This window comes from Hemitrygon akajei, chromosome 26, assembly GCF_048418815.1.
Source record: "Hemitrygon akajei chromosome 26, sHemAka1.3, whole genome shotgun sequence".
NCBI lineage: Eukaryota > Metazoa > Chordata > Chondrichthyes > Myliobatiformes > Dasyatidae > Hemitrygon > Hemitrygon akajei.
In genome coordinates, this window is record NC_133149.1 from 47,306,688 (window position 1) to 47,322,271 (window position 15,584).

Here is a 15,584-nt window from a genome sequence, read left to right on the forward strand (position 1 = left end):
ATAAAATCGAAGCAATAGTGATAAGCGTGGACGCTGAAAAAGCATTTGATTCGGTTAATTGGAATTTTCTTTACAGAGTTTTACATAGATTTCGTTTCCAAGACACAATTATTAAAACTATACAGACACAATATGACAATCCTACTGCTAGGATTAAAATCAAAGGATATTTATCAAATAGTCTTACCCTAGAAAGGGGCACGAGACAGGGTTGTGCATGGTCACCACTACTCTTCACGTTATATCTGGAACCATTAGCTCAATACATCAGACAAAATGAAGATATCAGGGGAATTACTATTAAAGGGACAGAGCATAAATTGGCTTGTTATGCGGATGACATTTTGATCTATCTCAGGCAACCAACATACTCTTTACCTAAATTGATGCAATCCTTTGAACAATATGGTCAATTATCAGGATACAAGAACAACATAGATAAAACCCAATTACTTTCATATTACTATAGCCCACCAAGAGAAATTGAAAGTCGATACCCCTGGGCATGGCACACAGAGTCTTTCAAATATTTGGGCATCATTATGCCAAAAGATTTGGCAAAATTATCAGAATGTAATTATCAGCCTTTATATATAAAAAAAAGATGTGGCAAAATGGAACCTGATTCCTTTCTTCAGTCTCAGTTCAAGGATTGAGTCTATTAAAATGAATATACTGCACAGACTGTTATATCTCTTTCAGACCCTACCAATAGAGATTAAACAAAATCAATTCTATGAATGGAACAAGATGCTATCAAGGTATATTTGGCAGGGCAAAAGGCCTAGAGTTCGTCTCAAAACTTTGCAATTAGCAAAGGAAAAGGGGGGATGGGGCCTACCTTCTCTTAGAGATTATTATTTTGTAGCGCAGTTGAGAGCTGTGATATGTTGGTGTAACCCATCATATGACGCTCAATGGAAAAACATTGAGGAGCGGGTACTTCCCATCCCTATACAAGCAATTTTGGCTGGTAACAACCTGCAAAGGTACATAAATACTATTGATAACCCATGGGTGAAAGTGACTCTTAAAATATGGAAAACTACTATAAAAGAATATAATCTAAAGGGAGATATTGCAATTCTTAAATGGTGTGCATATGACTCGGATTTTACACCAAATAAATTGGATGCTAGATTTAAGGACTGGACAGCTAAAGGAATAATAGTTCTTTGCAACATAATGAAAGAAGGAACACTGTTCAGTTTTGAAATGCTTAAAGAGAAACACTTATTAGAAAAACAAAATTTTTTAATCGGTATTTACAGATGCGACACTATGTTAATAAGACGTTTAACAATGTAACCAAGGCAAATACATGCTTGATAGAGCTCTTTAGAAAAGCATATAATTCAGATAATGGTAGTAGAATCATTTCAAGCATGTATAAGGGGTTGTCAAATCTTAAAGCACATTCGACTTCATACATTAAAACAAAATGGGAGAAGGAAGGAGAGATAATTATATCTGAGGAAGAATGGACAACAATATGGAGGTATCAATGGAAGTGTACCAGTTCACAGAAATGGAGGGAATTTGGATGGAAAAACTTGATAAGATATTTTATTACACCCTCTCAGAAATCCCATTATGATAGTAACCTCCCTGTTTGCTGGAGAAATTATGGAAATCAAAATGCAAATCATTATCATATTTTTTGGGACTGCCCTGTTATCAAAGACTATTGGAGGGGATACACAATGCCCTACAAGACATCTTTAAATGTGAAATACCCTTAGGGAGTAAGACCATATATTTTGGATATATACCTCAAGAATGGTTGAAAAGAGATAAATATTTAATGAATATACTGTTGGTGGCTGGTAAAAAGACTCTTACTAGGAAATGGTTATCACAGGAGAGCCCAACTTTAAATATATGGATGGAAATTACAATGGACATTTACAAAATGGAGAAGATTACAGCATCTGTTAACTATAAGCTGGAACAATTTGATTCATACTGGGAAAAATGGTTTAACTACATAATGCCTCATAGGCCTGATTTTATTCTCACAAATCAATGAACCTGTTGTAAAAAAAAATCACTCCCTACTTGTACATAGTTCCTTCCTTTTGCTTGTTTTTTCTTTTCACTCTTTTCTATAAGTGTATACCTCAGATAAATACTTTGTGGAGATTAGTGATATATATGATTATATGATATATATGTACAATGTCTGAAATACATCTTCTGGAAATGTTTGTTTGATGATGAACTTCAATAAAAAATAAATTACAAAAAGAAAAGAAGAGAATGAGGGGGGATCTCATAGAAACATTCCGAATGTTAAAAGGCCTGAACAGATTAGATATGGGGCAAAGTTATTTCCCATGGGAGGGGAGCCTAGGACAAGAGGGCACGACTTCAGGATTGAAGGATGTCCATTTAGAACAGAGATGCAGAGAAATTACTTTAGTCAGAGGGTGGTAAACCTGTGGAATTTGTTGCCACGAGCGGCTGTGGAGGCCAAGTCATTGGGTGCGTTTAAGGCAGAGATAGATAGGTCTTGATTAGCCAGGGCATCAAAGGGTATGGGAAGAAGGCAGAGATGTGGGGATGACTGGAAGAACTGGATCAGCCCATGACTGAATGGCAGAGCAGACTCGATGGGCTGAATAGTCTACTTCTGCTCCTATATCTTATGGTCTTATAGTTGAGGGGGACGACCACAGGAGTACTCTGTACCGCCTACCCCTTTCCCTTCCTTCTCCTGACAGTCACCCGGTTACTTGCCTTCTGTAACCTAAGGGTGACTACTGCCCCGTAGCTCCTAGCTATCACTTCCTCAGTCTCCCATATAAGCTGAAGGTCATCGAGCTGCAGCTCTGTATACCTGGTGCAGATGTGGTTATCTGGGAGGCCGTATGTCTCCCAGAACTCCTCATCTTAGACACAGAGCAAAACACAGCACCTGAAATCATTCTCACTGCTCTAACTGTGACCTAACAGACGAGGAATGAAAAAAATAAAGAGGAAGAAGAAACTTACTGGATGCTAACCTCAGCATACAAGGATGTTCTTTTTAGAATGGAGATGAGGAGGAATTTCTTTAGCCAAAGAATGGCAAATCTGTGGAATTTGTTGCCACAGGCGGCTGTAGATGCCAAATCATTGGGTACATTTAAAGCAGAGGTTTATAGGTTCTTGTTTAAGAAGGCTGTCAAAGGTGACTGAGAGAAGGCAGGAGAATGGGATTGAGAGGGATAATAAATCAGCCATAATGGAATGATGGAATATGCTTGATGGGCTAAATGGCCTCAATCCGCTCCTTTGTCTTTTGGTTACAAAAATCATTTGAGGACCGATATTCATTAAATAAATAAAATAATATGATTATAATAGAACATGCTTAATGTACGTGAGAAATTGAAACGTGTCTTAGTTAACATTCAATTATTTGTCGATGGGACACAATGATACACGGATTAAAAACAAACCTCTAGCAAACAACTATTTAACCAGAAACAATTAAGTTAAAATTCGTAAATAATAAAGAATACAGGAAGCATTACAAAGTATAAATGACATTTCAATTTAAAGAGACACCCCCAAAATACTGGAGGAACTCTGCTGGTCAGGCTGCATCTATAGCAGGGAATGAACAGCCGACATTTCAGACCAAGACCCTTCATTAGGCTATGATGGATGAAGGGTCTTGGCCCAAAACTTTGACTGTTACTCTGGATTCTATCTGCAGAATATCTTGTGGATTTAATTCAAAGTACTGGAACCACAACTATTATCTTTACCTGGAGAACATGATGTGCACTATCAGGTTTCTCCTTCAAAGGGAATGTGGAGAGCATTCGCAGGAAATGTTTTAGCAGAGATAAAATATCATCCTTGATTAGAATCAGATCTTGTGTGGACAAATAATCATCATCCTCATCATCGTCTTCCTCAAATGTATCCTAATGGAAGAATGCATATCAGACAAGATGGTGTTAAGCACTCTGTGCACCCCTCCTCAGCAAATCTAATTTAAGAACACATTATCATTAACCAAAAGTAGAGAAGTACATTATGCAGCAGTAATAGAACCATGTAATTATTTAATCGTAACAGCACAGGAGTAGACCATGTGGCTGAGCATTATTTGTACCAGCTCTTTAGACAACTAACCTTTTTGCCAAACACTTCCTCATAACATTTAAATTTTTCCTTCACCTTGTATTTATTCTATTCCCACTTAAAGGTAACAGTGGAACATACTCACACCACGTTCATAGGCAGAGCATCAGATTCCTAACATATTCTGTGTAAAAACAACTTTTCCATATATCACTAATTCTCCTCCCAATTACTTTTCTCTTTGTGATCTCTGTTCCTCAACCCCTTCACCAAAGGAGCGAAGGTTTCCACTATCCTGTCTAATATCTCTGGTTACTTTATATACTTCAGTTTCAGGAAGTTATTTATTTGTTTGTTTATTTGGTGATATAGTGCAAGACAGACCATTCTGGCCCTTCAAGCCATGCTGCCCTAGCAACCCCGGATTAACTCTTAACACCATAAGATACAAGAGGAGAATTATTCCATTTAGCACACTGAGCCTGCTCCGCCATTTCATTGTGGCTGATCCATTTCCCTCTCAACCCCATTCTCCGACCTTCTCCCCGTAATCTATCACGGCTTGACCAATCAAGAACTTATCAACCTCCGCCTTAAATACACCCAATGAACTGGCATGCATAGCCACCTGTGGCAACAAATTCCACAGATTCACCACTCTTTGGCTAAGTAAATTTCTCATCTCCATTCTAAATGGAGTCCCTCCATACTAGGGCTGTGCCCTCTGATCCTAGACGCCACCATCAGAAGAAACATCCTCTCCACATCCACTCTTTTGGCCTATCAGCATTCGATAGGTTTCAATGAGGTGACCCCTCATTCTTTTGAATTCCAGTGAGTACAGGCCCAGAGCCATCAATCGCTCCTCATACAATAAGCCTTTCATTACTGGAATCATCCTTTGAACGCTTCCAATGTCAGCTCACCCTTTCTTAAATAAAAGGCCCAAATCTGCTCATAATATTCCAAGTGAGGCTTCATCAGTGCCTTATAAAGCCTCAACATTACATCTTTGCTTTTATATTCTTGTCCTCTCGAAATGAATGCTAACATTGCATTTGATTTCCTGACAAACAACTTGACCTGTAAATTAACCTTTAGGGAATCCTGCACAAGGTCTCCCAAGTCCCTTGAGATCTCTGATTTTTGAATTCCACCCCCCCCCCATTTAGAAAATAGGTTACACTTTTATTCCTTCTACCAAACTGCAAGACCATACACTTCCCGACACTATGATCCATTTACCACTTCTTTGCCTAATCTCCTAACCTGTCCTTCTGCAGCCTCCCTGCTTCCCAAAACTACCTGCCGCTGCACCCATCTTTGAATTGCATCGCCCACAAATTTGGCCACAAAGCCATCAATTCTGTCATCCAAATCATAGACATACAATGTAAAAAGAAGTGGTCCCAACAGAGATCACTGTGGAACACCACAAGCCAATCCGAGAAGGCTCCCTATAGACCCACTCTTGCCAATCAGCCAATGCTTTATCCATGCTGGTATCTTTCCTGTAATACCATGGGCTCTTATCTTGTTAAGCAGCCTTATGTGTGGCACTTTGTCAAAGGCCTTCTGAAAATCCAAGTAGATAACATCCACTGATTCTCCTTTGTCTATTCTACTTATTATTTCCTTAATGAATTCAAACAGATTTGTCAGGCAAGATTTTCCCTTGAGGAAACAATGATAACTTTGGCCTATTTTACCAAGTGGGTCCAAGTACCCCAGAACCACATCATCAATAATTGACTCAAACATCTACCCCATCATTGAGGTCAGGCTAACTGGCCTATAGTTTCCTTTCTTCTGCCTCCCTCCCTTCTTGACAAGTGGAGTGACATTTGCAATTTTTCAGTCCTCCAGATCCATGCCAGAGTCCATTGGTTCATGAAAGATCATTAATAATGCCTCCACAATTTCTTCAGCCACCTCTTTCAGAACACTAAGCTGTAAACCATCTGGTCCAGGTGACTTATCTTCCTTCAGAACTTTCAGTTTCCCAAGCACCTTCTCCTTAGTAATGGCAACTTAACTCACTTTTCCCCCTGACATTTTGGAACTTCTGGCCAACTGCTACTGTCTTCTACAATGAATACTAATGCAAAATACTTATTCAGTTCATCCACCATTTCCTCGTCCCCAGTACGACCTCTTCAGCATTAGAAACATAGAAAACCTACAGCACAATACAGGCCCTTCGGCCCACAAAGATGTGCCGAACATGTCCCTACCTTAGAAATTACTAGGCTTCCCTATAGCCCTCTATTTTACTAAGCTCCATGCACCAATCTACAAGTCTCTTAAAAGACCCTATTGTATCCGCCTCCACCACCATTGCCAGCAGCCCATTCCACGCACTCACCACTCTTACCCCTGACATCTCCTCTGTACCTACTCCCCAGCACCTTAAACCTGTGTCCTCTTGTGGCAACCATTTCAGCCCTGGGAAAAAGCCTCTGACTACACACACACAATCAATACCTCTCGTTATCTTGTACACCTCTATCAGGTCACCTCTCATCCTCTGTCACTCCAAGGAGAAAAGACTGAGTTCACTTAACGTATTCTCATAAGGCATGCTCCCCAATCCAGGCAACATCCTTGTAAATCTCCTCTGCACCCTTTCTATGGTTTCCACATCCTTCCTGTAGTGAAGCAACCAAAACTGAGCACAGTACTCCAAGTGGGGTCTCACCAGGGTCCAATATAGCTGCAACATTACCTTTCAGCTCCGAAATTCAATTCCATGATTGATGAAGGCCAATACACCATAAGCCTTAACCACAGAGTCAATCTGCGCAGCTGCTTTAAGCGTCCTATGGACTCGGACCCCAAGATCCCTCTGATCCTCCACACTGTCAAGAGTCTTACCATTAATACTATATTCTGTCATCATACCTGACCTACCAAAATGAACCACTTCACACTTATCTGGGTTGAACTCCATCTGCCACTTCTCAGCCCAGTTTTGCATCCTATCAATATCCCGCTGTAATCTCTGACAGCCCTCCACACTATCTACAACACCTCCAACCTTTGTGTCATCAGCAAACTTACTAACCCATCCCTCCACTTCCTCATCCAGGTCATTTATAAAAATCACGAAGGGTAAGGGTCCCAGAACAGATCCCTGAGGCACTCCACTGGTGACCGACCTCCATGCAGAATATGACCCGCCTACAACTGCTCTTTGCCTTCTGTGGGCAAGCCAGTTCTGGATCCACAAGGCAATGTACCCTTGGATCCCGTGCCTCCTTACTTTCTCAATAAGCCTTGCATGGGGTACCTTATCAAAGGCCTTGCTGAAATCCATATACACTACATCTACTGCTCTTCCTTCAATGTGTTTAGTCACGTCTTCAAAAAATTCAATCAGGCTTATAAGGCACGACCTGCCCTTTACAAAGCCATGCTGACTACTCCTAATCATATTATGCCCCTCCAAACGTTCATAAATCCTGCCTCTTAGGATCTTCTCCATCAACTTACACTGAGGTAAGACTCACTGGTCTATAATTTCCTGGGCTATCTCTACTCCCTTTCTTGAATAAAGGAACAACATCCGCAACCCTCCAATCCTTCGGAATCTCTCCCGTCCCAATTGACGATGCAAAGATCATTGCCAGAGGCTCAGCAATCTCCTCCCACGCATCCCACAGTAGCCTGGGGTACATTTCATCCGGTCCCAGCGACTTATCCGACTTAATGATCTCCAAAAGCTCCAGCACATCCTCTTTCTTAACACCTACATCCTCAAGCTTTCAGTCTGCTGCAAGTCATCACTACAATCACTAAGATCCTTTTCCATGGTGAATACTGAAGTAAAGTATTCATTAAGTACCTGTTATTTCCTCTGGTTCCATACACACTTTCCCACTGTCACACTTGATTGGTCCTATTCTCTCACGTCTTATCCTCTTGCTCTTCACATACTTGTAGAATGCCTTGGGGTTTTCCTTCATCCTGCCCACCAAGGCCTTCTCATGGCCCCTTCTGGCTCTCCTCATTTCCTTCTTAAAGCTCCTTCCTAGTAGCCTTATAATCTTCTAGATCTCTAACACTACCTAGCTCTCTGAACCTTTTGTAAGCTTTTCTTTTCTTCTTGACTAGATATATTACAGCCTTTGTACACCATGGTTCCTGTACTCTACCATAACTTCCCTGTCTCATTGAAATATACCTATACATAACTCTAAACAAATATCCCCTGAATATTTACCACATTTCTTCCGTACTTTTCCCTGAGTACATCTGTTTCCAATTTAAGCCTCCAATTTCCTGCCTGATAGCCTTATAATTCCCCTTACTCCAATTAAACACTTTTCTAACTTGTCTGTTCCTGTCTCTCTGCAATGCTATAGTAAAGGACATAGAATTGTGATCATGATCTCCAAAATGCTCTCCCACTGAGAGATCTGACACCTGACCAGGTTCATTTCCCAATACCAAATCAAATACAGCCTCTCCTCTTGTAGGCTTATCTAGATGCTATGTCAAGAAACCTTCCTGAACACACCTAATAAACTCCACCCCATCTAAAACCCTCGCTCCAGGGAATGCCAATTGATATTTGGGAAATTAAAATCTCCCATCACGACAACTCTGTTATTATTATACCTTTCCAGGATCTGTTTCCCTATTTGCTCCTCGATATCCTTGTTACTATTGGGTGGCCTATAAAAAACACCCAGTAAAGTTATTGACCCCTTCCTGTTCCTAACCTCCCACAGAGACTCCGTAGACAGTCCCTCCATGGCGTCCACTTTTTCTGCAGCCGTGACACTATCTCTGATCAACAGTGCCACACCCCCACCTCTCTTGCCTCCCTCCCTGTCCTTTCTGAAACATCTAAAACTCGGCACTTGAAGTAACCATTCCTGACCCTGAGCCATCCAAGTCTCTGTAATGGCCACCACATCATATCTCCAAGTACTGATCCACGCTCTGAGCTCATCCGCTTTGTTCACAACACTCCTTGCGTTAAAATAGACACATCTCAAGCCTTCGGTCTGAGCGTGTCCCTTCTCTGCCACCTGCCTATCCTCCCTCTCACACTGTCTACAAGCTTTCTCCATTTGTGAGCTAACCTTCTCTTACCCAGTCTCTTCAGTTCGGTTCCCAGCCCCCAACAATTCTAGTTTAAACTCTCCCCAGTTGCCTTAGCAAACCTCCCCGCCAGGATATTGGTCCCCCTGGGATTCAAGTGCAACCTGTCCTTTTTGTAAAGGTCACACCTGCCCCAAAAGAGATCCCAATGATCCAGGATCCAGAAATCATTGGGGACCTCATAGAAACACTTCGAATGTTGAAAGGCATGGACTGAGTGGATGTGGCAAAGTTGTTTCCCATGGTGGGGGAGTCTAGTATAAGAGGGCATGACTTAAGAATTGAAGGGCTCCCATTCAGAACAGAGATGCGAAGAAAATTTTTTAGCCAGAGAGTGGTGAATCTGTGGAATTTGTTGCCACGGGTGGCAGTGGAGGCCAAGTCATTGGGTGTATTTAAGGCAGAGATTCATAGGTCTCTGAGTAACCAGGGCATCAAAGGTTATGGTGAGAAGGCGGGGGAGTGGGACTAAATGGGAGAATGGATCAGCTCATGAGAAAATGGCGGAGCAGACTCGATGGGCCGAATGACCGACTTCTGCTCCTTTGTCTTATGGTCTAAATCTGAATCCCTGCCCCCTGTTCCAATCCCTCAGCTACGCATTTATCCTCCACGTCATCCTATTGTCACGTGGCACAGGCAGTAATCCCAAGATTACTACCTTTGCGGTCCTGCTTCTCAACTTCCTTCCTAACTCCCTGTAGTCTGTTTTCAGGACCTCTTCCCTTTTCCTACCTATGCCATTGGTACCACTTCAGGATATCATGGACGCGATCAGAAACATTCCAGACCCTAGCACCTGGGAGGCAAACTACCATCCGTGTTTCTTTCCTGTGTCCACAGTATCACCTGTCTGACCCCCTAACTATAGAGTCCCCTATCACTACTGCCTTTCTCTTCCCTTCCCTACCCTTCTGAGCCACAGGGCCAGACTCTGTGCCAGAGGCACAGCCACTGTCGCTTCCCCCGGGTAGGCTGTTCTCCCCCCCCCCCCCCCAACAGTACTCAAAAGGAGTACTTATTGTCAAGGGGTACAGCAACAGGGGTGCCCCTAGCACCCGACTCTTACCCTTCACCCTCCTGACTGTGACCCACTTGTCTGCCTCCCATGGCCCCGGTGTGACCACCTGCCTATAACTCCTCTCTATCACCTCCTCGCTCTCCCTGACGAGGCAAAGGTCATCGAGCTGCATCTCCAGTTTCCTAACTCGATCCCTCAGGAGCTGCAGCTCGACACACCTGGTGCAGATATGGCTGTCTCAGAGGCTGGGAGACTCCAGGACACCCCCCACATCTGACACCGAGCACAGAAAACACATATTTCCTTCCTCTCCTCATCCCGTTACCGCCTAAGCCCGTTGAGCCAAAGCCCTACCATTCTGCTGCCTCTCACTCCACTGCCCGCTGAATATGGCTGCCTTCTTTTAAAATCTTTCACCCTCTACTTGCTGACGTCATATGACTGCGCAGTTTCGCCTCTTTAACCCGAGTAGTAAAAAACTCCCTTTGCTCCAAACAACCAGCAGTTCCTTGCAGCTTTCTTGAACTATAGAACATTACAGCACAGAAACAGGCCTTTTGGCCCTTCTTGGCTGTGCCAAACCATTTTTTTGCCTAGTCCCAGTGATCTGCACCTGGGCCATATCCCTCCAAACCCCTCTCATTCCATATACCTGTTCAAATTTTTCTTAAATGTTAAAAGTGAGCCCGCATTTACCACTTCATCTGGCACCTCATTCCACACTCCCACCACACTCTGTGTGAAGAAGCCCCCCCAATGTTCCCTTTAAACTTTTCCCCCTTCACCCATGTCCTCTGGTTTTTTTTTCTCCCCTGGCCTCAGTGGAAAGAGCCTGCTTACATTCACTTTATCTATACCCATCATAATTTTATATACCTCTATCAAATCTCCCCTCATTCTTCTACACTCCAGGGAATAAAGTCCTAACCTATTCAACCTTTCTCTGTAACTCAGTTTCTCAAGTCCCAGCAACATCCTTGTAAACCTTCTCTGCACTCTTTCACCCTTATTAATATTCTTCCTGTAATTTGATGACCAAAACTGCACACAATACTCCAAATTCAGCCTCACCAATGTCTTATACAACCACACCATAACATTCCAACTCTTATACTCAATACTTTGATTTATAAAGGCCAATGTACCAAAAGCTTTCTTTACGACCCTATCTACCTATGACGCCACTTTTAGGGAATTACGTATCTGCATTCCCAGATCCCTCTGTTCAGATTCACTTTATTGTCATTTAAAAACCACAAATGCAATGCAGTTAAAAAATGAGACAACATTCCTCCAGAATGATATCACAAAAACACATTACAAAACAGTCTACACCAGAAAATCTACATAACGTTTGGCAATCCCCAATCCAGAGTCCGGAGAGGCTGCTGCATAGTAATATCGCGCTACCATCTTAGCGCGTTCCCCGGAAAGGAGCTCCAATCTCACCAGATAAAACAAGACCAAAAACTAAAGCTACTGGACCAGCACAAAACCACATATTTACAACATATAGTTACAACAGTACTAACAATAGCATAATTGATAAAAAAACAGACCATGGGCACAGTAAAAATAGTCCAAAGATGTTAAAAGACTATAAGTTCGAAAGAAACCACCACACAGTTTCCACAAGCCCTTCACCTTGACTGCCAAAGCAACCTCATGTCTTCTTTTAGCCCTCCTGATTTCTTTCTTAAGCTTTTTTTGCACTTTTTATACTCAAGCACCTTATTTGCTCCCTGTTGCTTATACATGTTATACGTCTCTCTCTTCTTTATCAGAGTTCCAATATCCCTAGAGAACCAATGTTCCTTATTCTTATTACTTCGCCTTTAATCCTGACAGAAACAAACTCTGCACTCTCAAAATTTCTCCTTTGAAGGCCTCCCACTTACCAATTACATCCTTGCCAGAGAACAGCCTGTCCCAATCCACACTTTTTGGATCCTTTCTCATTTCTTCAAATTTGGCCTTTTTCCAATTTAGAACCTCAACCCGAGGACCAGATCTATCTTTATCCATGATCAAGTTGAAACTAATGGTGTTATGATCACTGGAACCAAAGTGTTCCCCTACACACGTTTACGTCACCTGTCCTAACTCGTTTCCTAATAGGAGATCTAATATTGCATCCACTCTAGTCGGTACCTCTATATATTGATTTGGAAAACTTTCTTGGACACACTTTACAAACTTGAACCCATCTAGACCTTTAACAGTATGGGAGTCCCAATCAATACGTAGAAAATTAAAATCCCCTACTATCACAACTTTCTGTCTCCTGCAGTTGTCTGCTATCTCTCTGCAGATTTGCTCCTCCAATTCTCACTGACCACTGGGTGGTCTATAATGCAACACCATTAATGTGGTCATACCTTTCCTGTTTCTCAGCTCCACCCATATGGCCTCGGTAGACAAGCCCTCTAAACTATCCTGCCTGAGCAGTGCTGTAACATTTTCCCTGACTAGCAATGCCACCCCACCCTTCATCCCTCTGCCTCTATCACATCTGAAACATCGGAACTCTGGAACATTAAGCTGCCAGTCCTGCCCCTCCTGTAGCCAAGTTTCACTAGTGGTTACAATGTCATAATCCATGTCCTCAATCCATGCCCTCAACTCATCAGCCTTCCCCACAATACTCTTCGCATTGAAATATACACACCTCAGAAGATTATTACCACCACACACAACCCTTCTATTTGTGACTTTGGATGAACCGTCAACATCATTTATTTTCACCCCTGTTCCACCATCTACTCTGGCACTGGTTCCCATCCCCCTGCAAATCCCCCCTCAATAGCACTAACAAACCTCCCTGCAAGGATATTGGTCCCCTTGTAGTTCAGAAGAAAGTGTTTCTAAAGCAATATTGAAGGGGGAAGTAGATGAGATATTAGATACATTAAAAATTGACAGCTTGGAGGTCTTATAAAAAAGATGGCTCAGCATAAAGTAGATGAGTCACCCAAGCTCAGTCCGAGGATTTTGAGGCAGCTGACAATAATCATTCATTCTTTTTGAAGACAAGGGTACTGTCAAAGGAATAGAGAGTGGCAAATGGAGAGTAAAGATAAGTCCAGAAACTGTTGGCTCCAACTCATGGTGAAAAAGAGTTTAGAAATGTTGATCTGGGTAGTTACCTGGAGGAATGTGGATTAACTAAGGCAAGCCAACACAAATTCTTTAAGGTTAAATTTTAACTAATTTGGTGCAATTTTCAGATGAGATAATGGATAATGTTGATGAAGGCAATAGAGTTAATGTACTGAATGTGGACTTTGGGAATCTGAATGTGGACTTTGAGTGCCATTGGGAATGGTTCCTTTTGGACTGGAGGAAGGTGATTTGTGATATATCCCCAGAGGGCAGTGTTAGGGATATTGCATTTTTCTGATCTGGACCCAGGAGTGCAGGATGCAAAATTCTAAGTTTGCAGATACCACAAAATTTGTTTAGTATCATAAACTGAAGAGGATAGTGATAGACTTGAAGCAAGGTATAACCCAGGGAATAGAGTGGCTGGATACATGACAGGTAAGTTTAATGTAGAGAAATGTGGAGGGAAACATTTTATTTGAAAGAATATTGATCAACAAGGATAAGGGCTGGACCCCCACCACCACCACCAGGTCGGTGGATCCTGGGTGGCATGAGGGTTGATGACCACCTAGGTAGGTGAGTCTAAGTTTAAGCCATATACAGTGCAGTCTTGGGCATTATCAATAAAAGCATAGAAGACAAAAGTCTGCTTAACCTTGTGCCTGACCTTGGCTGAAGTTTTGTCCTCACCTCTAGAAAGCGGCTGTGAGGACATTATAGGTAGAAACGATTTACAAGAATGGTTTCTGGGATAAGGAGCATGAGTTATATAATGGGGCCTTGACGTCAGTAGTAGGTAAATTATTGGAAGGAGTACTAAGATATAGGATCTACAAGTATTTAGATAGACAGGGACTTATTAGGGAGGGTCAACAGGGCTTTGTGCGTGGTAGGTCATGCTTAACCAATGTATGAGAGTTTTTCAAGGAGGTTACCAGGAAAGTGGATGAAGGGAAGGCAGTGGATGTTGTCTACATGGATTTCAGTAAGGCCTTTGACAAGGTCCCGCATGGGAGGTTAGTTAGGAAGATTCAGTCACTAGGTATACATGGTAAGGTCGTAAATAGGATTAGACATTGGCTCAATGGGAGAAGTCAGAGAGTGGTAGTGGAGGATTGCTTCTCCGAGTGGAGGCCTGTGACTAGTGGTGCCTGTGATTATGACTAGTAGGGATCAGTGCTGGGTCCATTGTTATTTGTCATCTATATCAATGATCTATCTGGATGATAATCTGGTAAATTGGATCAGCAAATTTGCTGATGATACAAAGATTGGAGGTGTAGTGGACAGTGAGGAAGGTTTCCAATGCTTACAGAGGGATTTGGACCAGCTGGAAAAATGGGCTGAAAAATGGCAGATGGAGTTTAATACAGACAAATGTAAGGTCTTCTTCTTCGGTTGTCCACCGGAATCCAATGACAACGTCCACTCCTTTAACGGTGAGATCTTTGATGACTATAGTCCTATACTGGACCCACAAGCTCTATTGCAGGTGGGCCATGTATATGTGGTAGTGATGGCAACCATGGCTGCATTTCTCCTGGTTCTCTTCTGCTGTCTTCTGGTTGTTCTTTCCATCTCCAGAATACGAACCCCGTCCCTACACAGCTGTTGCCAAGTGTTACGGTCAGCAGCAACGTCCTCCAGGTCCTCAGGTCTGATCTTGCACTTCCTTAAAGCATTCTTCATCTGATCCTTATAGCGCGTCTTCGGCCCTCCAGCTGAGCGTCAACCATGATGTAGCTGGCCGTATAACAGTCTGCGGGGTAGCCGACATGGGGGCATCCTTATCACGTGCCCCAGCCACTGCAACTGACGCTGGGTGATCATGGCCTCAATACTTTTGCAGTTGGTCTTTACAAGTATTTCAGTGTGAGGCACCCGCTCACGCCAGGTAATTCCCAGGATGCGCTGAAGGCAGCTTCTGTGGAAGCGCTCCAAGGACTTGATGTGATGGCTGTAGGTTTTCCAAGTTTAACAGCTATAAAGGAGGGTGGTGACACAGACCGCTTGGTATACGGCGACTTTTGTGGAGGGACGAAGGCTCCTGTTCTGAAAGACTCTACGCCAATGTCTCCCAAAGTCAGCTGATGCTTATTTAATGCGGCTCTCGATATCGTTGTCAATGCCACGATCCTCAGAGAGAAGGCTCCCCAGATATTTGAAAGATGGCACTACCGACAGCTTTTCATCACCAACAGTGAAGGCAGGTAGGGTGGGTGGGACACTAGTACTCCATTGGCAAACCACTTCTGTCTTGGTGGTATTGACA

The 15,584-nt window shown here is 42.7% G+C and overlaps 1 protein-coding gene across 3 annotated transcripts in view; it reads right to left on the reverse strand.

Moving 5' to 3' along the window:
* ncapd3 (non-SMC condensin II complex, subunit D3) overlaps positions 1–15,584 on the reverse strand; it is a 252,013-nt gene that overhangs the window by 214,441 nt on the left and 21,988 nt on the right. For all 3 annotated transcript variants that reach the window (XM_073030150.1, XM_073030151.1, XM_073030149.1), the window contains exon 5: positions 3,756–3,917. In XM_073030150.1, coding sequence (XP_072886251.1) covers positions 3,756–3,917 — 162 coding nt within the window. The remainder of the gene's footprint in view (positions 1–3,755; positions 3,918–15,584) is intronic.